The 27486-nt window shown below is 40.3% G+C and overlaps 2 protein-coding genes across 4 annotated transcripts in view; one reads left to right on the forward strand and one right to left on the reverse strand.

Annotated features, from left to right (window-relative positions):
- The window catches only part of RB195_005229 (uncharacterized protein), a gene marked incomplete at both ends in the record, with an annotated part of 35714 nt that extends 28626 nt beyond the window's left edge, over positions 1–7088 (forward strand). The window contains 3 exons of one of the 2 annotated variants that reach the window (XM_064177592.1): positions 41–335; positions 4178–4289; positions 6987–7088. In XM_064177592.1, the coding sequence (XP_064034716.1) occupies positions 41–335; positions 4178–4289; positions 6987–7088 (509 nt within the window). Of the gene's footprint in view, positions 1–40; positions 336–4177; positions 4380–6986 lie in introns of those variants that run through there. The other variant, XM_064177590.1, reaches the window with a different exon arrangement.
- A 1137-nt stretch (positions 7089–8225) lies between these two features.
- On the reverse strand, positions 8226–26517 carry RB195_005230 (uncharacterized protein; the record flags this gene model as incomplete). Of its 2 annotated transcripts, XM_064177593.1 has the most annotated exons (4): positions 8226–8604; positions 17828–17992; positions 24118–24314; positions 26467–26517. In XM_064177593.1, the coding sequence occupies 4 exons, from the start codon at positions 26515–26517 to the stop codon at positions 8226–8228; spliced, it is 792 nt and encodes a 263-aa protein (XP_064034718.1). The 2 variants fall into 2 exon arrangements, with proteins under 2 accessions (XP_064034718.1, XP_064034719.1); XM_064177594.1 differs by lacking the exons at positions 17828–17992; positions 24118–24314; positions 26467–26517 and adding an exon at positions 9782–9810.
- Between the last annotated feature and the right edge of the window lie 969 nt (positions 26518–27486).

Genomic DNA, 27486 nt, shown 5'->3' on the forward strand with positions numbered 1-27486 from the left:
TCGCAATTCACATTCCGCATAAATATACCACTAATTTCAGCAAGATACATGCGAATCTATGACGATGTGGCCGTGAGCGAACGATCTCGATCGCCAACCTCAACGTTGACCACCGAAATGTGCGCCTCGTCACCGACGTCGAGCATCGGCACTCAGTGCCCGATCTACGAGAACGTGGCCGACTTCGCACCGTTGGCGGCTCGAGGCGCCGACTCGGCGACACCGCCGTTTGACCGATCACAGCGGCTGAACATGGACTTCATCAACCACATTCCGCCACCGCCGCTGACTGGCAGCGTCGACCTGGACAAGAGTTCGTCGGATTACGGGACAAGGTGAGTTCTGGGGTTTTACTTCTCCGCTTTTCCTTCGATCAAAGTCCGTACCGTTCCGAGTTAGGTCACATTTCCTTTTCTTCTTTCTTTGAAGATCAAAGTGAAGAAGAGAGCGGATATACAGTAGTGGAACTCTATTTTTGAACACAAATGTCTTCTTGGTACGATTCCACATCAATCGCTACACGATGCTCTTTTTTTTCAACTTGACCCTCTAATTTATTAACGTGAAAAAGACAGAGATTATGTCAACATAGAATAAAACCAAGCGCAATATTTTGTAGAAAACATAATTCTCTATCGGACAACATAAAAGGCATCGCCAACCTTTTCATTGTGCAAAATTTTCACTTAAAAAACTTTACAATTTATGGATCAACCCAATAATGATGGAACTCTATGCTTGAACACACTCGCATTCTTGGTACGGTTCCACAATAATCGCTAAATATAATCTGTCTCAGCATTAACGAAATTTAGATGTAGCCCCTACATATCGTTACACTACGACATATTGAATTTGATTTTTTTGTTTCGATTTTTCCTTATGTGCTTCAAAAAATGGATGAAATTTGTGTACTCGAACATTGTGTCCCGATTTACTCCGTGGTAGTAGCATCTTTCATTCAAAATAATTAATATATTTCAATAATGAGCTAATAAATGAAATTCTTCACCTGAAGAATTCTTATGGTCATTTTCGATCGATAGCTGCAACTTGGTTCTGTATGGTCGAGTGACCTGAAAATCAGAGATATGCGCGAGTTTCCGCTTCAAAGACATCACCCCACGAATCTGACGTGATGGTATGGATTTCCGACGGCCGAAGACTATATCGAGTCGTAGATGATGAATACACGGGTGGCTCCGTTCATCTCTCCCAGCATCACTGTTAACAGACGGCTCCGAAACGCTGTTTCTTACGTCGTCCTCTAATACAACGCGCCACCCTTACGCCCTGCCCCCCACCTGCGATTTGTGAAATGAAATGAAATGCCTATCGGGACACCCGAAGGGGTTTTCGACGAATCGCAGACGGAGGCGGGGCGCAAGGATGGCGCCTTGCAATAGAGGATGTCGTAAGAAACAGCGTTCCGAAGCCGTCTGTTTACAATAATGCAGGGAAATATGAGCGAGATCCCACTCGTTTTTGCAATCTACGCCCCGCATAGACTTCGGCCGTCGGAAATCCATACCACATCACATTCATGGGGTGATGCCTTTAAACCCCTAGTGAACAGTATCGATCTATAGGTGAGACTCCACCAGTTATGATCACATGATAATTTTTGACATTGTTATGGATGTTGCATAAGGATTTTTGCCTAACTACAACAAATCAGCAATTTCCTTGCATTGTAAGGCAGAGATTTTTGTAAGTTCTATCGAGTGAAAAGAATAGCTCAGCACTATCAACCCGTACTGCGATCGATAATCCTGAAAATAATTGATCCAAGCTGACGTGCCCCTCGAAAATGCCTGTAGGATGTCATTCAACACACTTCCAACGACTTCCGTAAGAGTCAAGAAAACAGCTAGTACGAAAGAAAATAATACGAAAAAATTTGGGAGTGAAAATAAACCATTTCGATGGTCTGCTTCATCCTTTCACATTATTTTATTAGTTTCTAACTGGCGGTAGGGGCGGGTGTGGCGCAGTCGGTCAGAGGTCCGTTGTAGCCACAGTAATAATAGCAATAATACAGTGTGTTTTCATGTCATCCAGCTGCTTTTTTCTTTCGAGTGTAAACAAAAAAAACTTGCTTAGCAGTCCAGCAGTGAAGTTCCCTCTATACAAAATTTCGATAATGGATTGGTTAATTTTCTTTCCATTCTAAATTTCCTATACGCAAATTCATATCTCTTCGAGAATCTCAAATTTTCTCAACTTGCTCATCGTAGAGAGGATTTCTGAGGAGATATTTAAGATCCCTTTCTCTGGAACTTGTACAAATTTTTTTATGTAGATGGATCTTAGTGTAATTACAATCTCAGCGTATGTATGTAACGTTTCCTAATTCTCTTTGAATTTGCCCTAATATTTGTTTTTAATTTTATAGTGCATAGTGTGTATTTTTGGGCGGGTATGGCGCAGTCGGTTACAGGTCCGTTGTAGCCACACGTTCGAGGGTTCGAATCCATCCTAGCGCTCACCAAGCCTTTCACCTCTTCGGGGTCGATAAATTGGTATCAGACTTGTCTGGGAGGATAAAAACACTGACTTGATCATCGGCTAGCCCCCTCAGGTCATTGTATAGGCCAACACGCGTTCCAAAACCTCAACGATGAATTTTTTGAACTGGCGGTACTCGTATTATGGATCGGCTACAAAACGACGTATTACAAACAACTTTTGGTTATAAGCTGACAAAAATGGAAAAATTAAACGAACGCACTAATTAATCGTTTGTTTTTTGTTAATCTGTAGTTGTTTACTTTCTGTAACGGTTACTATCCTGGCGAGCTATGTCTCAATTCATCCACGAAATTGATAGACAATGTGGTGAAATGGAGCTGGAGAAGCACGAAAAGAAAAATGCACCTTTGTGTTTTTTGTTTAGGATATGGATATTCAATACTTCTCTGAGAAAGTCCAATTTTTTTCAGAAGAAAAAATCTTGTTCTGTCAAAATGTGGAGAGAGTGTGTAGCAAGTGTGGAGTAGGAGCGGAGCGAGCGTGCATACTGGATGACGCTTAGGAAGGAGAAAGAAAGGTGGACGATAAAAACAGAAACATATACATAAGACCGGTACTTTTTTGGGATAATTACTTCCCCTTCATCGCAGCCCAATATCTGGGTACACTCAATGAACCTCAATAAATATTGTCGATACCTGCCACCGAAATCTTTCCCTGAACTTCTTTCAGTTTGGCAGATGAACGATAGCCGTAGTATTTTCTAGAATCTTCTGGCATACGTGTTTGTCGATATTTCTATGAATAAAAAAAAAATTGAAAAATCAAACAACTTTTCTGCCTATTTGGTAAAATTGGGTATTCCTTCTAAAAACACGTCTTTTTTTAAGATTAACTACTTCTGCTCTCGGATATTATTTCAAATTTTAAATGTAATGTATGAATTACTATGTATGAATTAAGTTTTGTCTAACGGCTTTCAGGCATTAACTCAATAAAGGAAGGTGTTTTTCTTTTTTTTTTTTTGGGCGACTATACATTTTTAAAGGCATCACCCCACGAATCTGAGGTGGTACGGATTTCAGGTGGAGTATTCGTATACGGGATCGTAGCTTATGGAGAGAAGGGTGATTCCGTCCATTTCTTCCTATTTGCCGTAAAAAAACGGCCCAGAAGATACGGCTTCGAGCGTTCTGGCGAGCTACTTTCTACAACGAGTTCGACTGGAGCGCGCCAGCCTTGTGCACGAGCCGCATCTTCTGGGCCGTTTTTCTTACGGCAGTTAGGAAAAATGGACAAATTTACCATCCCGAATAAGAATACTCCACCTTAAGTCCGTACCACCTCAGATTCGTGGGGTGATGCCTTTAAACAGACCCCCGTTTGCTGTTCGCTTTCAATCTTTAATCAGATTCAAAGTAGACCGAGAGATAAACAAGCGGATAGGTGTTTTTGTGAACAAACAATGGAATAATTTGAATAGAATAATAATTTAAGTAGTATTAAAAAGAGTAGAATAATAAATATCAACCAACGATATCGTAACCAGCCCCTCTTTTTCGAGTTCCTTCTGCTATTCTCTGCTTTTCGGTCCCCTAAGGTAACCTATCCTCTTCCAATTTTCGCTCACTGACCATCGTAATTTCCGTGGAGCTTTCAACTCTGTGACATGTATCTCCCCACGTTTAACTTCTACTTTTTTAAGTCGCCGTACGAAACGACCGCTCGACATGCGGCCACTTTCCCTTCCTGCAAGCGAAAGGAAGCGTCTGGAACAGAAGTCGAACAATGTGCTGATAGCTGTGATCGGAAGTACGGTAATCTGTATGACGATGTTCGCCATCGCTGTCTGGTACTACTACAGCGATATACAAATACATTTACGAAATTTGTCGAAATCACTTTGAACGAACTTTCAACGATTCGTCTCCTCTCCCGCTAACTCTTCAAGTTCGCACACGAACATTCGAAAAACGTCAGTTTTAGTGACGTATTTAACTTTATTGTACAAATAGTGGAACTTTGGCTTTATCCAACCCACCAGGGTCCGCGATGGGTCGCCGGGACCCAACGCCACACCCATTTCCGAGGTATTTTTCATGCAATGTCAACTTCGATTCCGTTCTATCGCTTCATTCTCTAGGTGTCACTAGAGTTTTATTTTTAAAATTTCAAGGCAAACGGCCGTAAACGGTCCCAAAAGGTTTAACTTTCAAAAGCATAAAAAAGGGATTTAGTCGGAGAATTTATGTGCAAGTCATCTTTTTTTTTCTTTTTATGGAAATCTTCTTCATGGAAGTCATCTTTCCTTCTTCTTTCTTTTGATTCTTTCCACTTTTTCATAAATTTTAGTCTTCATAGAAATAAGCGGTGGGTGTGCTCAATACCCGGTGATTGTAATTTTTCATATCACCATTATATTCGAGAATCTGTTCCTATCCAGACGATGTATTACGGTATATAGGAACGCTTCAGCTAAGAAACGATTCCATGATGACTTTGTTAGGAACACTACTTCTTTTCTTCGAGAAATTGCTTAACTCTGCTTAGAATGAATCCGGGTAAGAATACATTGTGTGGATCACTCTACATCCTGCTTTATCCTTCTAGTGCTAGTGCCTGTGTGTGTATGTCCTTGATCTACCCGTTCATTTCTCAAAGATCTATAGATATATCACTTTGTTGTCGCTAGCAAAGCGTAATGAAGAACATTGATTGATCGGGTACGCTTCTTCACAGCATTCTATGGTTGTGGTTGCATTCATTACATGTCATATAAACTTTATTTCGTCGAATAAATGTATTAACAGAAAAAGAAGTGTATCAAAAGTGCATACTGTGGATTATAGGCACACAATGCACAGAAACAACGCTTTACTTTTAGGAATGATTGCGATTCATTTCAGAAATATCTTCCTTTTAAAGCTCTTCATTGTTAGCGCTTTTTCGAACTAGGTTGTTCAGAAGGTTACGGTCGTAGTGTGTTTGCCTTCGTAGATTTTATCCAAGCGGGAATTTCTCACTTTTTCGGGAAATTTTGGGAAACATGCATATTCTAACGAAAAAACACTCTCTCTAAATAGTATACATGCCCGTCTTTTACATGTTGTCCATAACCGCTTGAATTTTTCAGTTTTATTTTTTGACGGCTGTAGCGTAGCCGGTAAGAGGCTCCGCTTTGACTGCAGATAGATCGATCGTTCGAAACCGCCCCAGTGCCAACCAAGCCTTTCATCCCTCAGAGGTCAACAAATTGGCACGAAACTTGTCTGGAAGAACAAAAACACTGGACTGATACATCGGGTGGCCTCCGCAAGTCATTGTACAAGCAAGAGACGCGTTTGTTGAGTGCAAACGATACTGAGTCGAAGTGAACGCGGTGGCGCATCCGAAGCAGAATTCATTAACGCCAGATGCTTTATCTCTCATCTCCTTAATAGCATAACTGTTTAAATTTTCCAGGGTACAAAAATTATTCTGGGAATTCTCCTCAAAAATTGCAAGTGTGCGCTCGCTTGTTTTACGAATACAAACAGAAGGAAAGAATTGCCGAATTTCACCCGCACGACATACAAATTGTTTGGAGAACGCATTTCTTAAGAATGTCAATGAAGAAATTGAAAATTTTGACGTTTTCTTAGCGGAAGCGAAAGTTTCGAAAAACGAAAAAAACGGCTCAGTGTAGTATTTGGTCATAAAGGAAGTCAACCAGGTGGAAGCGTACGAATTTACAGCTTGGTCTGAGCTTGAGCTTCACAAGCTCAACCGTTGTCGAACTATGAGCTGAACAGGAATGTTCGAAATGTTTAGATCACCACTATTCAACCATAACAATGCTTAGCAGCATGTCGCGATCATTATCCGGAAGAAAATTGAGGAATTGAAGGAAAGCACGGTTATAATTGAAAGTGAGCCTTTAGAAATTGAGGAGATTTTGGTACTCGGTCGTGGTGAGTGGAGTTAATGTCCTCAAACTTTCATTACGGCACATTACGACATTCACCTCCGAACGAAAAATCCAGGAACTGCAATGAAGCACAAAAGTGGGCGCCAGACTTCAGTGGGTCATAGGCAGACGAGTCCGTCCGGAAGGAGATTTGTTTTTGGTGTGAAAAAACCCAAGAGCTCATTGATAGAAATGGAAGACATCTTTTGGATCCTGCTAATGTAGTTTTGATTTTTTCCGGACAAACTTTGTTTTTTGGCACAACGGCAATAACTTTTCGAGCAACACAATAGACGTCAAGGCAACAGGTACAGCACAAGTACCACATATCCTGAGTTTCAGACTCGACTTTATACTTTAAGCCACTCTTTAAAAAAAAGTCGAGTTAAAAATTCAAATTTACGTAGCTATTTCTTTCATCATCGTTGAAATCGCAAGTCTCCGTAGAGGTCGTATACGTCCCCATTGATCTCTGATTCTGAATTGAAGAGGATTCCGCTTGCTGATCCGAAAAGGATTGATTTCATCGCCGATCACTTTGTCGTTCATCTTCTAAATCGTTCTTTAGATTAAGGATATGGCTTTCGGTGTTCGCAAATCTCTTTGGACAAACGCGTTCGTCTTCAGTCCAGAGTCGCAGAAGTTCATGAATTTGGTGTATTGGCCGTGAGCGTACCAGTGATGGTGTATCAAGTCAGTGCCCCTTTCCTCCCCGAAGTCTAGTGCTAATCTAACTGCCCCGGAGATGGAATTCTTGGTTGGTCGCGAGCGATGTCAAACCATCGACAGCGCCCATGCAGTGGGTTCCAACTACTACTACTCCGTAATCGTACTACTACATAAGACAGTAATTTGCCCTTCTAAATGCCAGTCTCATGCGAATCCGCAAAACCTGTGTACTTGAATTAGCGCGCTCGATGTCAGAGAGCCTTGCTTCTGTGACCCAGCAACGTTCCTTGTCTGGGTGCAGTAGATCAACGACGCTCTACGAAAGAACAAAATGATCTCAAACTTAGGTAATTAAGCTGAAGCGCGCACAATCGGATGTGATCGTTAGTGTTAGTCTGTCCGACACGAACTCATGCCTGCATTGGCCGTGTGATCACGTGCTGCTTCCCACTTCTGTGCACTCTCCCACCCCCTTGTCCATGGGACACGAACACGTAGGAAAGGTACGAGATTTCCCCCATGTGGAGGGTCTCAGAGAAGGCATTCAAGCCCTTGATTGTGTACTACTTTTTAAGCAGAACCAAGATTGTTATTGATCTTTATTCTGGATAACGTTTCGGCGTCGTCGCCTTCTTCAGAGCCTGGAAAAAGCCTGATCAACGTATATGTCCTTAAATGGGCGCGAATTACAAAAAAAAAGATCGCACATCATAAACAAAAGGTCCAGGCGGATTCACCATTCGTGAAATGAAGTGCCAACAGACGAAACAAAATTAACAAATACAGGCAAAAAAAATGAATTCAAGAGTACTCCACTACTCTTCCACTGCTACAGTTACCCTTGCGATGGAAAATTAATAGATATTTCATAGAGGCCATCAGTTTGCTGCGTCAGTATTTGCAAATGGTAAAGAATTGTTGTTGATAAGCAATATTCCGAAGAAAACACTACGAAAATTTTTTCAAGTATCCGTAGCAAAGAAACGCAGAAAAAAAATGGAATCCATGAAAGTGGACATCGAAAACTGAGCTGAACGAAAAAAATCACAATAAACACCATGTGGTATGTCACAGAGTAGATGAGACCGAAAAAACATTGAAAAAAAGTGAATGGATTCCTACAGTGAATGAGGAATTATCACGGCGGAACGGTAACGTTGACGAGCTCTTGCGTTACGTTCGTCCGAGGACCGTAAATGAATTCTGGACGCATGTCGATAATCGTGGTTATCGCACCCACAACTAACACAACAAATATTGCTAAGAGGATCACGATATAGACCGGTGTGCAGGAGAACGGCGGTGCCGCGTCAGGATCCTTCGCTGTCGCCTCCGTCTTGGAGGAGGCGGCGGCGGCATCGCCTCGCGACGTGGAGGGTGTCGTGGCGGCGGTTGGAGCCGGAGGTTTAGGTGTCGTTTGGTTGGCGTTCTCGTCTTTGTCGCCTTTATCGGGCGGCGAGAGAGGTCGTTGATCCCCATTCGCTTCTTTCACAGGCAACATCGACAGAGGAATAGACCTAAATAGAAAGGAGGATTGAGGTTGTTAAGAAAAAAACACAGCTGCTTGTATCTTTCCGTAGTTCCTGCATTTATTCCAGATATTAGGGGTCTACTTCCTCTTAGGCTAATCGCATCGGTCAAGACTTCCTCAATAAGCCCTCATTTCCCCAAACCAAAAAGCAAAAGTAACCAAAGTGAACGAAAAGTACAGTTAAAGAGCACTTTCAGATTTTTGAGGGTTGACAAAATAACCGTTTGAGCTCTGCTCAAGTTTCCATGTACCCAAGCCTTATAGGAAATTCTGTTCATGACAATTATTGAGTTGAAGCAAAAAATGTGAATTTTGAACGATTTGACTCTAAACGCCCATTTACGTTTTCACCAACAAAGCAATTTCGCAAGCACTGTTACAGCATTTCCGGCAGAGCTTTTAGGTACTTTCTCAAAGCTTTTTTTGGCTTTATTTTCGCAGTTTGAAATGCATTTTAAATGGATGGAAACTAGAGGCAGCATATCGCAAAACTAACGTAATGGGGAAATCTGCTAGAAAATATAGAGTTTGGGGTGTAGACTACAAACTTGTCGCTCTATTACCCCTAATCGTCCTGAAAAACAGCGTGGGAAACTGCTTTTCTTCCTACGAGATACGTGAGAACGCTTCACACTCGTGCACGCGCCGCGCCCACAAGCGAGCAGTCGAAGATCACTAAGGTCTCCACAGCAGCCTATTCAAATAAAAGTAATAAATACCAGGAAGTGTACAAGGATGACATGTTCTAACGTGCCTCGTCGGAACAAACATCGTTCCCACGCGGTTTTAAAAGACCATCACGGGGAGTTGAGTGGGACCGCGACATCACGAACTCTATATTTTGTCATCGGCTAGTTACCTTACTTTACGTTGCTATACGTCAGTTTCGTGTTAGTTCTACCGCATTTCCCTAAGAATAAGTTCCAAAATAACACGGGGTCCCCCTTCAGTTTTGGACGCTTGAGGAAGAGATCCTCATCGCCCGCGCTACACCCCATGGGCAGGACCCCTTTCACCTGGGGAGGAACCAGCTCCTCCTTATCGCACCTGTGGCTATGAACTAGGCCTTAGGCAACTTACTGAACCCAACCGTTTAAGTTTAACCCATGAATCCATGTTATCGTGAGTTTTACAATAAAAGTAATCAGTGAACTGGTACTGACTGAAATTCTGACGTAGAGGGTGCATCCATCTACGACGAAGAAGAACTTTCCCCTAGAAGTCAAAACATCACCAAAAATTATGACAAATTATCGCATCAATGGTCGTCCGCAAACCAGTCCGACGAAACATTTTTGTGCAAGAACGTATCGTTAACGGAAAAACAGAGGAACATCAACACAGTCAGAGCAAGTCGGTAGAGGCCCCTTCACAGCGTGAAAGAGCTTTTCGATCCTGACGAACGTTGCGAAACGATCAATATCGTTCGACTATCGATCGGCTGACTAGACAGCTGGACAATGCTGCCGCAACGCGTTATGCTCGTAGACGAACGGAACGAAAACCATGACACAAACTGTACATACTGTATCTGGTTATTACGACAACTTTAAAGAACAAAAACAAAAAAAAAAGAAAAGCATTTCAGCAGCAGAGTTTTTCGTTGAAGAATTTGTACAACATTTTTCCTTGTTCGTCGATATTTTTGGTCGTTTGAAATCAGAAAACCGAAGGTGTAAGATGGAAAAATTCAAAATTTTAGCAAAAAAAATAAGTTCAATTAGAAGTAGCCAGTTTAGGAGTAAGATAAATCTGATCTGGAGCAGATCTCAAGGTTCTCAGATTTCACCACGGATGGAGAAAGACAAGAAGAAATTTAAATGACATCACTGGAAACTGACACACTGACGCCTTAGCAATAAAAGAATTAAATTTTTTCAGAAAATCAAAATCTGACGATTTTGTGCATTACAACTTTTTTCGCGTTTTTGATGGAATTGTTCGCGAATAAACGTCTTCCAAAAAAGAAGCAGCTTGTGGACAACATGTTTTCAAGAAAAATTTCAGCAAAACCTTAGATTTAAGTAAATTCATCCTCATCTTAGGGGCGACAGCGCAGAGTGACAAGAGAGGTGGCGACCTTGCGTTAATGTCGATCACGTTGTTCTAACTCGATTCAATCAACGGCTATCGGCCAACAACACGATCGAGAAACTGGTCGATGGAGAGGGCGCCGATTGGCGCCTGGATGCCGTCGACAACGTTTTCGCATCGATGTCGCGCACTTACCGTCGTCACGGAAATGGAATAATACAGATGAGATAAGGGCGTGTAACGAGGACGGGTGCGCCCAGGTTATCGAAAGCGACAGTGGAACTCATGACTTTAAACAGTTCTCTAAAAAGGAACGATGGAATCGGTGCGGAACAGGTAAACACGTCCATCTATGGGTGAATTCTGCTGTGGATGAGCGAAACGTGGGCGGAACACATTACTTCCACTGATAAACGAGAATTCTTACAAGTTTCATCGTAGAAATATCACAAATTTTTTTCTAGAAATAGAAAGTATGAAGTTCTCAATTAGTTTGCCAAGGCCGATAATTAAATCCTCTTCTCTTCTTCACTCGAGAGAAGCAGCAAATCCAGAGAAACTTCATTTTGACTGGTCTTCATCGAACTTTTAGCGTATTTTCAAAAAATTTTGAGGATTTTCTTCCTAGACTTCGAGAGGAATTCCTAAACAACAGCTGCCCAACACTGCCGGGAATATCTAATTCTCCTGCAAAAATCAACAGCTTCATGATCTGATTTTTCGAAAGAAAAAATAAATGTTTTGCTTCATGGTAAAGTATCACTCCAAACATGAACTATTCCTAAAATCAATCACATTTTGAAAAAAAAGCCATCAAATCGAGGTTAGTTCATCTTTTGATCTCTTACTGATTGATTTTCTAAAAATGGGAACGAAATACTGAGCAGTGAGTCTTTTTGTATCCATAAAATGTCACTGGTCAGACTGTTTGTGCAGTTCCATGACTGAAACGAAACCCTAACAGCAATTTCAAGCATCGTGTAGATAAACGCACTGTTTGTTTCAAACAAATAACGTACTCGTGCCCATCATGAAGGGGTCAATGGAAACCGGAGTGAGTTAGATTTATGGAGCGAGTTCAGGATAACCTGCAGGGGTACGACCTGAGATTAGGAATTCCGCTTTATGCGAAGAACCGAATTAAAAACAGGATACCACCTTATTAATTCTCAGGGCGATAAATCAAACCAAAAGTGAAAAAGACTCGGAATTTCACTATCGGAAGGCTCGAAATGATAAGGAAAAACAGAATGCTCCGCCAAAGGTTCGTTTGACGACACTCGGCACCCGTGCAGTGGTTGAAATTCAGCAAAGAGATCTATTTTCGACTAATGTATTTCCGTAATTCATCATGAATAATTTTGTTCTGTGTACACCTATTACGGATTCGGAACGAGAATTCACGTAGAAATGAAAAGGCAAATTTGTGTTTCTCTGAAATCGAACAGGAAAAAAAAGCGCAAGCAGCTTTTTTATGATAATTTAAATGAAGGAGCCCTTACAAGTTGTAACAATGGTGGGGATTTTTTAATATTGTCTATTTGTCTAATTGTCCAATTTTAAATTTTAAAATCTATTTCTGAAGGTTCGGAGGTTTTCAAATATCGTATATGATGAACTTTCCGATGTGAAACGATTCAAAGAAAAGAAAAAAGAAAAAAGAGAGAAAGAAAAGAGTCAGGTCTTCTATCAAGCCAGTAGCAAGATAGTGTTGTCAGAAAAAAGATTAAAGGTTCTTTTTTTGAATCTGCTGCTGATGCTTCTTCCCAACATCTGACTTGAAAATTTAAAAATGTAGCTATGGAATTTTTCTAATACGAACATCTTTTTTTTGCATCTGAAGCTGAAACTTCACAAAATAAAAAAGACATAGAGGTGAATGAGTTCAGCTTAGTTACCAAGGAATGGTGCCATGTAGTGATGTTTTGCTTGCTGTTGGACATATAACATGGGATATTAGTATTCAAGAAACGAAATTCTGCAAGTCAACGTCGCTCATCCCCCCTCCCACACCCTGTTGTTTTCGTTTAATGCAAGCTGCAGAGTTAAGGAGCAACCGACGATTCATTCGACGATCATTAGGTTGCTGTAGAATATCAAATGTATTTCTGCCTGCTGCGGGGTGTAGCCCGCTGAGGTTTAGCCAATCGAACCAACTAGAGGGCCCATAGGGCCCCACGGATTAAAAGCAGCCTTTGTCACGAATGTTTGGAGGAGGAATCTGCCGGATTCGTGTTACAGCGGATCTGTTTGTCGGCGCCGGCCATGCGATCCACGGTTTAACTCCTCTGGGCTTGCGGGGATCTTGAAATTTTGATTTTGAAAATTTTCGGTCTCCGATACAGGTGGGGGTGGCTGCGTCTGGAATCTTGATAGCGGATGGTGGATTGATGCCACACTGCCTCTGGTTCCTGTTGCTGGTCGCCTGGGCGATGGTTCAGTAGCCCGCATTGGTGTGATCATTGTGCTGTGCGCAGCTGTGGGGACTGTCTGGGACTTTTCTGTTCTGACTGTATTACCGGTGTTGCTGCCCTCCTTCCTTCCTCTTCCTCTTCCCCATACGCTTCGAATCTCTCCCCCTCTCTCTCCCTCCCCTCCCCCTCCGTCGCAGATCTCACCAATCGGAGGATCACTGGGAGTTTGCTCCTGGAGAAGGGAATCCGGGCGTTTGGACCAATTCTGCGCCAGTGACTGAAGTATCCACAATGCGGCGAAATTTCGAACCTGAAACCTAGTCACTCTGACGCAGACAGACTATTGTTCCACGTTACAGTATCTCACTTGGACTTTTTTTGATGAGGAATGAGTCGATATGACTCTGCAGCACAAAAGGATAAAGGACAAAGTGTCTGGCGTTAATCAATCCGCTTGGGATGCGCCCCCACGTTCACTTCAATTCAGAATCGTTCGAAGTTTACGAACGTGTAACTGGCCTACACAATGACTTGCGGGGGCTGTCCGATAGGTCAAGTCAGTGTTTTTATCCTCCCAGATAGGTCTGGTACCAGTTAATCGACCCCTGAGGGAAGAAAGGCTTGGTGAGCACTAGGACGGATTTGAACCTCCGATCGATCGTGCAGACAGCGGAACCTCTAACCGACTGCTAACCTACTGCCGCCCTCTTTGATTCCTTCCCAAATTTTTACAAGGGAGAACGGATGCAAAATGAGTAGTCTGCGTCTCCAGAAACGTCTTGGAGCTTCAGTTGTGAAATGCGGCAAGGACAAGATTTGACTGGATCCTTCATCCTTTATGGCCAGCAAAACTCCGCCTGCCATCGGATCACCTGCGCAACGAACGCGGCCACAACCTAAATCCATAAGAAAGAAGCAGTTCATAGTCTGCAGGGAGACAATGAATCACGTGATTTGCCATGGTGTGCCGGCAGTGATTAATTGCTACGAAAGAAGATGACACAACACGAAGAGCTGATTTCAAAATGAATACTTTCAATACGCTGAGCAATAGCCGACTGCGGACCATTGTCGGATAATGGAAATCGAAGAAAAAATCGAAAATAATGAGGAATATTCGAGAATGGAAAGCCGATTAGATCGGATTACGATTGGAAACAAATCAATCGACTTAGTCATGGAACACTGCGAAGTGGAAAATTTCCCAGAAACAAACAACTGTCAGTAACAGTGCGCCAATTCGAAAGAAGATGTCGGTCATTCGTCACTGTCATTCTGTCATGTCACTGGTGGTCGCTTATGTATTCATGTTACGCTCTCATTTTTTCTCGGATTTCTTAGAACCCTTAACAACTAACGTTTCATGAAAGTCTATCCGAAAACAAGACATTTTTCCCGTATGAGAAATGGCACAAAATTCCGACGATTTTCAATAACTATCACATTCTAGTGAGTTTATTTTTCAATCCATGAAAGTCAACGTTTTAAATGAAGGTGCACAAAATTTCTAGCAGAAATTACTGGCTGCGATCATTCACGATACATCGTTGGTGATTTTCCAGCTCAATTTTCTAATTTACGTTATTCAAAATCGTATAATTTCTCCGAAAAATCGTTCTCCATTCTCGAATTTTATTCTCTATGTTTCTCTCTGGGCGATGTTAACTCAAATCGGTTTCGAATTTTCAATTTTGAATTCTTCATTTACATAGTTAAAAATTAAATAAACGTATTTTTGTGGGATATTTCTCTAATTTTGAATTAATAGCATCTTAAGATTATTACTTAAGCACCTGTAAGCTAAACGACGAATTTTACCACCATATTCCAAAATTTCGAATTCTGTCCACGTTTCTAAAAATTTTAAAGCCATTTTTCCTAATTTCTTGAACATCATTGCGGAGGGATCTGCAAACGCGACCGACGTACCAGATAATTTAAAAGATCGCCTTCTATATTTCCTATATTCTACGTGAAAAAAATCGAAGCCACACTGTTTGCATTTATGGAGGCGCGAATTCACTTGAAAGGTCACCGAGACAAAAAGGATCAAGGACTATTTCGTAGTTTCTTATGCGTTTCCCTCCGATTCCATCCACACCGGCATTGGTAAAACGACAAAAAATATAACGTTAAAGTAACGTTTTGGAGAAGTACAACGGATCACGATTTTTCAGCGTTTCGGATCACATTATTCAGAAACAAATTCTGAAAATTATGAAAAATAAGAAAAGCAAAAATGTGCCAATTTGCTGGAGAATCTTCTCGTTGCAGACAGACAGGTGTTAGTCGTATGGAAATTTCCAGGAAAGCGCATAACGCTTAAAAATTCATCAAACCTTAAGTATTGCACTGCTAAAATGCCCAAAAAATTCTCTAGTATCCACGCCTATTCTGTCGAAAAAATGCCTTACCACTATCTGTGCATATCTTTATCCAAGTTATCAGAAATTTATAAATTATGGAAAAAAATATTAAAAAACGACAATATCAATGTATAAATTCTAAAAATCTGAAAAATAATCTCAGAGATCTCAGAAAAGTGGAATAAGAAGAAGGGATTCATTCTTAGTTTAGCAAAACTGATGAAAAATTACGGAACATCTGAAATTATGAAAAACGGAAATTCTGAATCAACCCATCAAAATTTCAAGAAACTAAACTGTGAGATCTAAAGAGTAAACCACAAAACATTTGCTGAAATACGAAAAAGGAGGAGAACAATTCCTTGCAGAAGGCCAACAACTGCAGAAGAATGATTTTATGACGAAAGGAAGAAAGAAAGAAAGAACTCTCCAGGGACAGTCGCGGAGTCTTTGTTTACCAAGAAACGCATTCCATGGACAGAAGGAGAAGCGCAAAAACCCACCACTAGTCCTCGTTGAGAAAATGCATCGGTTCAAAGCGAAGTTGGCTCAGTGCAAATCCATACGAATACGCCGATCCGATGTGTGAAATATGGAGATGGTACGTGATCGATCGCCACGATCTCAGCGGAATGTTCGTCGATGTGCGTTCGATTGAACGCAGAGGCGAGGGAAGAACAGGTTCGACCAGGCGACATCGACGACCAGCACTTCACGTCATTCTGCCGTAATTGCAACTGGACCGTCACACGCGACGTACGGTCGACTTGGTCGACTGCTGCTGTCAGCGTCAGTGGTCACTATTATCTGGCAGTAGAAGCGGCCGTTCGGCTCTCGTCAACGATCGTCTACAAAAGTCAAGACGATGTCGAGGTTCCTTCGACAGTTCCCGCTAGTTCTCTCATGTCTGCAATCAGTTACTTTCTCCGTAGTTTAGCCAGAAGAAATCTCTTGCATCTCTCCATATTACCGTACTTCTACCGTATGTTTTTACCAGAAAAAGACGGTTCACATGTAAATGTTCCCCCTACGTATGCCACGTGAACCAAAAGAAACCATCTGATACTCATAAACATGACCACAAAAAGAAAACGTCTATGTCAAACCGGAAAATTTCCCGAAAAACCCTAACCAATCAAAACTCCTTCGGGGTCCTTGTGAAACTCGAACTGGAAACGACAACAAGTGTACCGAAAAGGGGCCAGACTTCCAAGAAGCAAAGAAAAATCAATAAAAATCAACAAATCCTCCACATTGTTGATGGAATCCGTAGAAATCGATGGTAGTTATAAGGTTATCAATAGAAATCTTCTGTTAAAACTGAAAAAATCTGAACAGATATTCTGGAACCGAGCGAAGATTATGGGCTACTTCTTAGTGTAGAGATATTGATTCGCTCATTGATTATCTATTGATTTCTGTCTGCTTTTGCTAGAAGCGGTCCAGAAATCAGCCAATTTACGTTCTCTCCGATGCTGATTGCGAATACCACAACAAATCCCAATCGATAGTAGTTATAACGTAGTAATCGATAGTAGTAATAAAAAATAAGTTTTTCTGGACATGCGACAAAACTTCTCGTACACGGGTTCCCGCATATGTAAATCACGGATCAACGAGAAAATATTTCCTTCATCAATTTATTGATTTTTCTACAGCTTCTTCGCGAGGCCAGAAAAATCCAGCCCACAAAAATCCTCGCCAACAACGGCTACGAGCATAGTGTGTAGCAGATTCGTAATGCCGAGATGATGCAGTGAACAGAGTCAAAGGTTTCTAACAAGAAATTTCGAGAAAAAAAAGAAAGTTTCGACTATTTTTGTCCAAACAAATTTCGGATTCGGATCCCCGGGAGTAGCTGACTATATGCAAACTCATTTATTTATACTTCTGGGCTTAAAGGCAGCATGCCACGAATCTGACGTAGTGAGGGGAACTGCTGGAAAAACTGGAGGTTGCAGACTGCGGTAGCAGGGGAGGTTTCGCTCATCGCTCTATAATCGTTGTGAAAAAAGCGCGAAAAACTCCATAATTCACCACGATTTCAGTTGCAACGGGCCAGCCTTGCGCACGCGCCGCATCCAGCTGCGCAGCGGTCGAAAGCCACTGAGTTCTCATCGACTGCCTATTCAAGTAAAAACAATTAATAAGTTGCTGTGGCGGCCAGAACGTATACATAGAGGAGCGTTTTAACATTTCTCGTAGGAACTGAATCGCTTCCCATGCCGTTTTTTAGGGCGATTAGGGAGAGGTGAGCGGAACAACCTCTGATCCCGCAATCTACATCCCCTTCTCCAGCTTTTCTCGCGGACTCCCTCAGATTCGTGGTATCCTGCCTTTAATATGTCTCCGAGCCCAGCCGATCTTGTGATGGTCAGGTTTACATATGACCCACCTCCACTTACTCTGTACGAAGTGGCGGCACTTCTCGGCCAGAGTTCGCGTCGTCGTCGGCGGGAGCGTTGGCGCCTGCGGCTGCAGATGCGCCTCGATGTCCAGCCATAACTCGTCCCTCAGCGATACGACTCCAGTGCACACATTTCGTGTAGTGACATTATGACTGAAATAAAACCAAATTCGGTTTTGGGATTTTTTTTTGAATGGTATTCAATAGAACTTTTGGGAATTTTTCAAGAGTTCCACTTCTAAAGTCGAAAGTAAAGTAAACACGAAAGAGTTCAGGAATAGTTAGGAAACTATTGTTTAGTGAGGATGGAGAAAATGGTTTCTAGTTTTTAACAGGAATTTATCGAAGTATGTGATGATGGGAAGATTTTTCAGTTTTTCATTTTCTTTCTATGGACTTCAGCAAGGATTGTATAGATCAGTCATAGATTTACCTGTTTTTCGAGCACTTTTTGGACCTGAGACTTGGAAAAAAACGCGAAAATTTCCCCCTCCAAACCCTGAGATTATTCAAAAAAAAATAGGTAAACCGTAACTGATCTGTACAATCCTTAAGAAAACAGAATCGTGGAGAAAAGCAAGGTTTTGACTTTTGACATTTTTTTTTTGACTTGTGTAAGCACTACTATAGAGTTGAGTTATGGTTAGGGAACTGCTGAAGAAAATGGAGAAAATGATGTTTTTAAGAGAAAAAAAGAAAAAAAAGAAAAAGGAAAAGAAAAAAGACAAAGAATAGAAAGAATGAAGAAAAACTTCACACTTTTTGCTACATTTCTCGTTTGAGTTCCGAAAAAAAATCCGCAAAACAGATAAACCTAGAGCTCATTTATTCAGACGTTAATAAAGTGCATAGAATTATGGATGAAGGCAAGAACTTCACTCTTCCGAGCACAATTTCTTCATTTGCGATTTTTCGAGGACTAATCCAAAAATTTAAGACATTTGTGCTAACAATCCCAAAATCAGTTTTCAAAACAAAGTGTATATGCAAGATAGGAGGAGAGAGATTCAGCTCCTTATACAATCAAATTATGCAAGGACGTAAAAGGATAATCCAGAAAGTACAAATTGCAGCATAGCAGCAGGTGGGTTTCCGTCGTAAGATAAGGCTAGAAATGAGGTGAAGAGACGAGACGAACTCGCTCACAGAAGCTTAAAAATTGTACAGCCGTGAGCGTAATATGGAGACGGTGACTAATCAGCTCGCGGTGTGTGACCACCGTCGTGTTCCTACGCCAAACATCTGTAAGCGTGTCCGAGTGTTTCGCGTACAAATAAAGAAACGTAACGCAATAAAGCCATAAAAGTGTAGGAAGCGTGTTTTTTTTTGCGACGATCCCCAAAGCTGGAACTGAATAGAAAACCCATTCGGTTATGGATCCGTTCAAAAAAGGTTCAAAAGAGTGCTGTCGTCTACGAAAAAGAAGAGAGAATAAAAAAAACACAAATTAAAGGACTGAGTCATGGTGTGATCCAACTCCAGATCACGCAAAAAACATCCGTCAACTGCCAAAAACAAAATAGGAAGTGAAAAAACACACATGTCTATATGAATATATTCCGCAAAAGGCTACCGCTTACTTCCCAGTTGCTCGAAGACTTTCAGAAGGCAATTTTCCCTTAGTCTTTCACGTTGGAGCTCGTAAAAAACGAGAAATCTCTTTTACTTCCAGCACCTGTCAGGCCGCAAATTTCGTCTCACAATGGAAGTGACGTTAGAGCGCATTAACCGATGATTGACTCTGACATAACCGCACAATCCAAGCATTTTATGGATGCCGAGCACCAGCCTATACGTCCAAGGTGTTCCCCTTCGCAATCAGAAGCAATCAAATCTTTTTCGTGGGTGCAGAGTCTAACAATCGGATCTTGTAAGCGTAAGATTCTTATAATAAATCAATCCTCCAATTTTTGCTACATATTTTTTTTCGGAAGCAGTCTACCACTATCCTAATTTCCTATCGAGGAGTGTTGCTACACAGCCAATAAAAATTGTCTATTCGTTGATTTTTGGGGTCATCTTATGGATAATCAGATAACTATACTTCGGTAATTTCTCAAAATTAACATGAACAAAAATTCCTAGAGTATAAAATGTGCAGCGTTTCATTTTCTTCAATTTTATCCTTTTTTTGATAGATTTTAGTGCCGCTTTACCAAAATTCTCTCGCCCATATCGAAAAATTCTCCTTCGAGTGCAATTGAAATGACTGCATTATTTCTGGATGAGCGAACAGCTACTGTAGGAGATGTCCAACGGGATGGCTTCACATTTCTAGAAGGTTCTAGCTCCGGAAGGAAATTTTTTGTGTTTCTAGAACCAACAAACTGATAAATAATTAATTTGATTTTTTTTCTAAAAAATAAACAAACAAACAACAAAAAAGTTACGAATCGATAGGAGCGCAGTGTCCTTAACATCTAGAAATAGAGAGATTTTCTTGGAAACTTTCAGTCTTCGACAATTACATCATAATCCTTTCACTGAGATGGATTTGAGAATTAAAACTATTCCACCCTCTTCAACACGCAATATAATTACGTCTTTTTTTCGATTTTAACAGCTTCTTATAAATACAAAGGGCGGGTTTGGCGCAGTCGGTTAGATGTCACAAAGTCGAGGGTTCGAAGCCGCCCTAGTGCAAACGAAGCCTTTCATCCCTCCGGGGTCGATAAATTGGTAACAGACTTATCTGGGAGAATAAAAACACTTGACCTAAAACACCGACTGGCCCCCCAGGCATTGTATAGGCCAACACGCGTTCAAAAACCTCAACGATTACGAATTCCAGTAAAACGCGTTGGTGCATCCCGAGTGGATTGATACGCCAGCGATTTTATCTTTTTTTTATAAATATAAAATTGATACTTACACGGGTGGTAAGAAAAATTCCATTCAATCAGAGAATCAGTAATGTTTAGAATTGCTCGGAGTGGTTTTTTTTTTCGCGAGAGCATCACCATCAAACCTACAGGATATCCTCTCTTTTAGGAGCCCTTTCAGGAACAATTCCTCTGCTTCATTGGAGTTACAGTCTCCGCGAAGGTTTTGCATGCACCATCAATTATTTACGTGCCCCAATTAAAATATTGGAAGTACAAATACAACTGAAAACTCAAGAAACAATCCTTTTCTTCATGGAGAAAATATGTATACCTAAACAAAAAATAAAAATTGTTTCTATAATATATAATAATATTATATTTATATATGTATAAATATTGATATACATCAAAGCATTCCGACAGCGTTGCGATTCAGAAATGATGCAAAGGGTAAGATGGCTGATTAATTGCCAACTTACTCTCGTTACTGGGGAAACTAAAGACACTGCAAATGAATGGATTTTTTTTCTCAACGTCCCGGACTCAATTTCATTTTTGTACAGATCCTGCCGTTGTAAAACAGGTTCTTTCAGTTGTCGACGTTTCATTACTTCCTAAGAAAGAGGCAAAGTACAAGGCAACATAAATTTTTGTGAACGTGCTCTAAAAAATTTATTAACCTTGAGAGAACTATTGGAAAAATCAAAAAAACGACATGTGCGAACGATGACGCATTAAAGAAAAAGGCAAACAAATGTCAAGGATATTTCAATTGACGTGGTTCAAATTCAGTTAGCTACGATTTTCCCTCAAAGGCAACGCATTCCCTCAATCACCTTCTTCAGCATTAAGCAGGAAGAAAAGAGGTGGCACAGATCTGCTATTGGCTATTGCCCTCATTTGCACCGCCCAAAAACTGCGTTCCACTCGATTGAGCCAATCAAGATGTTGTTCCGTTCTTTTGCGTAATTGGTTTCAACCAGGTTCACAATTTTTTGTGTTACGTGAAGAAAAGGATGCTTGGAGACAGATTTGGATAGGAAATTGCATGGTCGACCATATTAATATAAGCATATAAGAAGCTGATATTCGTGTTAGCTGTTCCGCAAAATAAAATCCAACGAAGCACCAAATTACAAGCAGAAGGACGAACTAGTGGGTAAAAACGGTCCAACGCAAGGAATCAACAAAAGCAAGCAATTAAAGGTTTTGATGTTTTCTTCGACTTTTGTAAACCTTTTCTGTTTTTTTTTTGTTGATTCTTAAAATTATAAGACCCTCCCAGGACAAAAGTCACGAAACAAAATTTAAATTTCTCACACAAATTTACTTTTTTTATTTAATTTACTATTTAATTTACACCACCAAAATTTCAATTGATTCAATTAATCTCTATTAACTTTTGAGCAAAATTTTTTTTCGAATCTTCCCTGAAGATGTGCTGTAATTTACCATTTATTTTATTTTAAGCTGAACGCTCTTTATTCGTTTGGATTACGTTAAATTGATCATAAACATTGGATCACCCATGGTTAAACGCTGTGATGGGGCACGACCCCCTCGAATACGACGCCCCTCCCTCGTTGCTGTGGGAGTCCTCTGTTACTCCAAATTCAATATATTGGATATTTCGAAAACGTTTAGTCAAATAACTCCCAAGCCGAGGAACAAGTGGCAAATGTGAAACGCGGTAACTGAAGAAACAGCAAGATATGAAGGAAACGAATTTGCTGAAATGTTGGTATTGAAACACTTTGATTTTTATTCTATTCTATTTTTCCTAATATCTGTAAAATATTTTTAAATACTGCTTAAAACACATTATTTGACAAAAAAGTGGAGTATCAGGTGCATACGTCGAATTACAGAGGAACGAGGGAAAAAAGAAAAAAAAAACAAAATTTTGTTTCGACAGAATGATAATAGGAAGACCAAACTTCGACACCTCGCTGAGTCAAATTTTTTGTAAAAAAGTTATTTTCTTGAAACCATTTTTAAAAACCAAAAAGTTTAATTACACTCAACTTCGAGCAGTTTAAAAGTGGGCTTAAAGGTATTTAATAACCAAAAAAGCTTAGATCCTGTGCACATTGTTAGATCTGGAAGGTCGCAAATAACTTGGTGTTAAAACGAACGAGAGAAATATTTTAGATAGTTTTTCGGAGAAGACGGTTTGGCATACGAAACAGTCATATTGCTGTTTTTTGCAAGCTCCCAGCTCTTCTGGAATTTAGATGAGAAAAATATAGGAGAATGTCATTTTTTCCATCTTTTTCCAATCAAAAATTTGGAAAAACGGCGAAGCTTTAGAGATAACGTGATACAGTATCTACTTTAATTTTTAAAGAAAATCTTCGCCTACAATATGCTGGAAGACGATTTGCTTCATAATAAGTTACTCCGAACTATTATACCTTGTTCGAGGTCATAAACTTTTTGGCACACGGACAAAAATCGGGATTTTGCAAGTTCTCCTATTCCAAAAAAAGCTGGACGAGATTCCAAAAAAAGCATCCACAGATTCGGAAGGAGGGACTAAGGAAAATCTCATATGCATAATTTCTCTCTTCGGACAGTGTGGTTCTCTCAAACTCTCAGACCTGGAAAAATCAGATGGAAAAAATTCAAAATAAATCGAAAAATTTTAATTTTTCCCATCTTAATTACAAAAAAAAATCTAGGAGGTCCCAAGAAACAGCAGCCGAATATTTTGCAGCGTAAATCTTCCTCTATAGAATGCCACCAAAAATATTTCTCTTAGTTCTATTCTCGAAGTTGTTCGCGATATTCCATGCCTAGCAATCTACACAGATTCTGAGCCTTTAAACTACTAGAAGGAATGTATCATTAAACCCTTCATCTTTTAAAAGTGGTTTCAAGTTTCCATCTTCTTTGCAAAAATTTGGCTCAGCGAGGTGTTGAACCTTCGTGGCCCCATTGTCATGTTGTCAAAAGATTTTGCAAACTATGAAATTATTGAGTATTTTCGGTGCGATATTTTGTAATGTATGTGATTATTTAATACTACGTAATTCATCACTCGCCTTACCTTGCAAACACCTTTTGGAAATAAACCCCATCCAAGAGTAACATTTTTCAATTTTTGCTGCACAAAAAGAGAGAATGAGAACTCAACTCAGCAAGCTTTTCAAAAGAATCTGTCGAAGAAAAAACACCGAGGCGAAAAAAAGGTGTTGTTGACAAAAACACACCTAACGGAGTAGGATTAATGTAGTTTCCCTGCATTACCATTTGCATGTGGCTTCGCGTAACCTAGGCGACTATGGCCGTTACGTGGAAGTTCAGTGGAAGTCACCAAACACCTTCCAAGAAAGAGCCAGATACTAACTCGAAATCCGAAGAAGTTGGACCCCGACACGCTCAAAAACTTCCAGAAATCACCCGCAAATCTCCTCGATAATGTTCTGACTGAAATATATGAGCCGCACTCACCATACGAGTTCACTGGGATCAAGCTGCAAAGCAGGATTATTGTACGCTCGTCGGTCTTCGAGTATATCCGCTACGGGGTTACTGAAGCTGGTCACCGAAGGAGTTCCAATTGGTGAACTTGACTCTGACGATACACCAGAAGACGAACGATCGCTATGCGAAAGATGTGAAGATTTCCGATGTATACTTTTGGCAGCCTGAAGAAAAAGAAATATCAGAGAAGAAGATAACAAAATAATTTCAAAAAAATAACAAAAAATTTCCTAGCAGAGGTCTAAAAACATTAAGGAATGAAAATATTTCAAGATTCGTTTGCATCTATATTTACTATCACATTTATTTCACATTTATTCTTATCTTTTCCTTTACTTTTACATTTATTTTTAAATCACCGAGTACGAGTTCCGGTCGTCCACCACAGAACTTCAAATTTGTGTATCTTTTGCTAGCATAATAGAAGGAAGCACATATTAATGATTACCGGATCACAGATTTCCGAATTCTTGTGACGAGAAAGCCCTCGTTTACCAGGATCTGCTCGCTGAGCTGCTTTTTTTTGATGGAGTAAAGAAGTACAAAAAATGGGAAGAAAAAGAGCTTGATCCTTATTTATTCTCAGCGATTCTCCTCGGCCGCGCTATCTCGCTAGCGTTCTTTTTACAATTTATTTATTTTATCTATGTAATTAATTAATTTTTTTACAACAAGTCTTTTTTTATTTCTAGAAGAACGGCGCCTACGTGTTCATACCCATGCGAGAAAATCCCGCCCAAAGTACACGAGTCGTTGAGGCCGGGCACTCTCAACGGATCCTGTACTTTGGACCAGGTTGCTTGAGCCGCGAGCTAAACTGAGCTGAGCTGTCGATTTTCATTAACAAGTAACGTTTCGCCGTTATCCTTGCTCTTTGCGAAACTTCGTGAGTTAATTAGGATCATCTTTTGATGCCAGCTGAGCTCGGAGCTGAGATTAGCGGGAACGGGCACGTTATCTTTCTCAGAAAAAAAAAACATGCAGTTCCTCTACGAGATCCTATACGCTATGGAAAAAAATGAAGAATATGCTATTGAACCCGATGCAACTTTTCTAATCCACGACCAGAGCAGAATTCGTACTTTCTGGAGTTCACTCAATGAGCATAAATTAAAAAATAATGTGTCATCGTATGTTTAGGTCTTAATTTCAACGAGTTGAACTTCGAAAAGTGAGAACGAAGAAGAAACGTGATAGTTCGCCTCGAAGACGACGAAGAAGGGCTCCACTCTCTTCCGATCCCTTTATTTTGCCGAGTCGAACAATATGTAGTTAAGAATGTTTACAAACCCTCACTGACGGACAAGTATGTACGGTTTGAGTGTGGTTACAGAGTCATTATTACGTAGCTGCCACGAACTGATGAGGACTCGTACACACTCCTATTGTCCCTATACTTCCTTGAGGTTGAAGGTTTGAGGTGAAGTCAACTGTTTTTTTTTTCGTTTCTTAAAGTTTCTCAAGTGTTTGCCAACCTCTTGTTCTCTTCACGTTTTTCTTTTCTTTCTTCTTCTTTTATTTCTTTGCTAGTGATTTTAAATGATTTTCTGGAATTAAAAAGTTTCATTTTCTTCAATTTATTTTTTTTTGATTATTTTCATCATAAATCGGCTAGGGCCTCTATGGGTTACGTTGGTCACTCAAGCTCGGGTAACCGCTGTTCTACTGTAGCGTTCTGGGTTTAGGAAAAGGATATCGCGTGAGGATTTTTCACCTCCGGTAGCAGGAGAATGACCACTCCATCTCCCACACAGTGTGCTATGAAGGGCCAGTCTCACTGTATAGAACTGAGGCGAATTTCTAGTGAGCTTCGTTCCGTCTTGTTTCATTTTTATACCACACCTATGTTTTTAAGTAATTGAAAATACATAATAGTAAATAATAATAAAAATAATATTAAATAATTAAGTCAAAGTCCTACGGCCATAAACCACAAAGAATGTGTCTGAAAAGAGAAAAGACTCGTGAGTTGTTGCAGAATCGTCGTCGCTACCACGAGTCCAAACGTAAGAACTGGCGATCGCAACTTTTGAGCATTTTGCGCCGGGCATATGGTCCCTTTACTTCCGCTAGCGAAAACCTTTCTTTCCAACAAAGAATTACTACAACCTGATATTGGTCGTGACCACTTTTTTTTACTGCTATTATATGCAATTGATGTCCTCATTCCTCTTTTTCTTCCAGAGAAATATCTTCGCATAACTGCATACTTCTACGACAACAAAAAAAAGAAGAAAAAAAACGAAAAGAGGCAGGGAATTTACTGGCTTTTTCGTACTCGAATAGTTCTGTTACTAACAAGAAAATGTTACCAACCTTATCGAAAACTTCATCGATGCTGTCCAATTTAATCACTCCGGTCGCCATCACTCCAATCCTTACTTCACTTGAGTTAGTTCAACTGGACATGGACGTCTATAGGCATATTGCTTCTTAATTCCAAGCATTGGAAGAAAATATTTCAATAATTGAGGGCAAATATTACTCACAATACGTGAGAAAACTTGAGAAACATACGATAAACGCAGAAAATTATTAAGGATGATCTCGCAGGGATTTAAATTGAAACTGAAATTTCTGATTGAGAATTGAAAGAAGTTAGTATATTGATTACGACTTCTCTAGAATCAATGAGAACTTGTTAGGAGACTGGTTCTTCAACATGCCTACATATACTTATATGAACGTGAATTCTAATAATTTAATAATTTCAATAATTTTACTCCAAAAAATTCCAATAACCGCCTTTTTAGGTGAATTCGAACTTTAACGAAGGTCCCCAACAGTGAGCAAATATAACATAGCAGAGGACGGTAGCCAATGAGGTGTTCCAAGAGAACTTTCAGAATCACAACAAGCAATAAACTGAGCAGGTTAGGGCGTTACCGATGAAACGAGCGGATCTGACCATTTTTTTTTGCCATCCTGAAGAATCCACACATCTAATTAATCAGTTGGTAGAATTTCGGCAAAAAAAGCATATCCTGTCTTAGTTCTATTAATTTGAGTATTTCTTCTTGATAAACATTAATAAAGCTCTACAAAAGGGTGTTTTATCTGAAGGAAAGGAGTATTCTCAGACGAACAACAACAGAGCCAGAACCGATCCGCTAACTTCACGTGCCGCTGAAGTTTTTACGACTATCGGCTCTTGATCATCTCACTTACAAACTATTTACTTTGTCGATCGATAGCGGACGCAAAATTCAGAAAACAAGCAATAAACTCCAGTCTGCAATACCAGTCATGAACAATTCACAAAAAAAAACTAATAGGTGGTCTCGTAACGAATTGCACATGCTGGAAATGTGACAGTCAGGAATATATTCCGATTAG

The sequence above is a fragment of the Necator americanus genome, chromosome I (assembly GCF_031761385.1).
Source record: "Necator americanus strain Aroian chromosome I, whole genome shotgun sequence".
NCBI classification, from domain to species: Eukaryota; Metazoa; Nematoda; class Chromadorea; order Rhabditida; family Ancylostomatidae; genus Necator; species Necator americanus.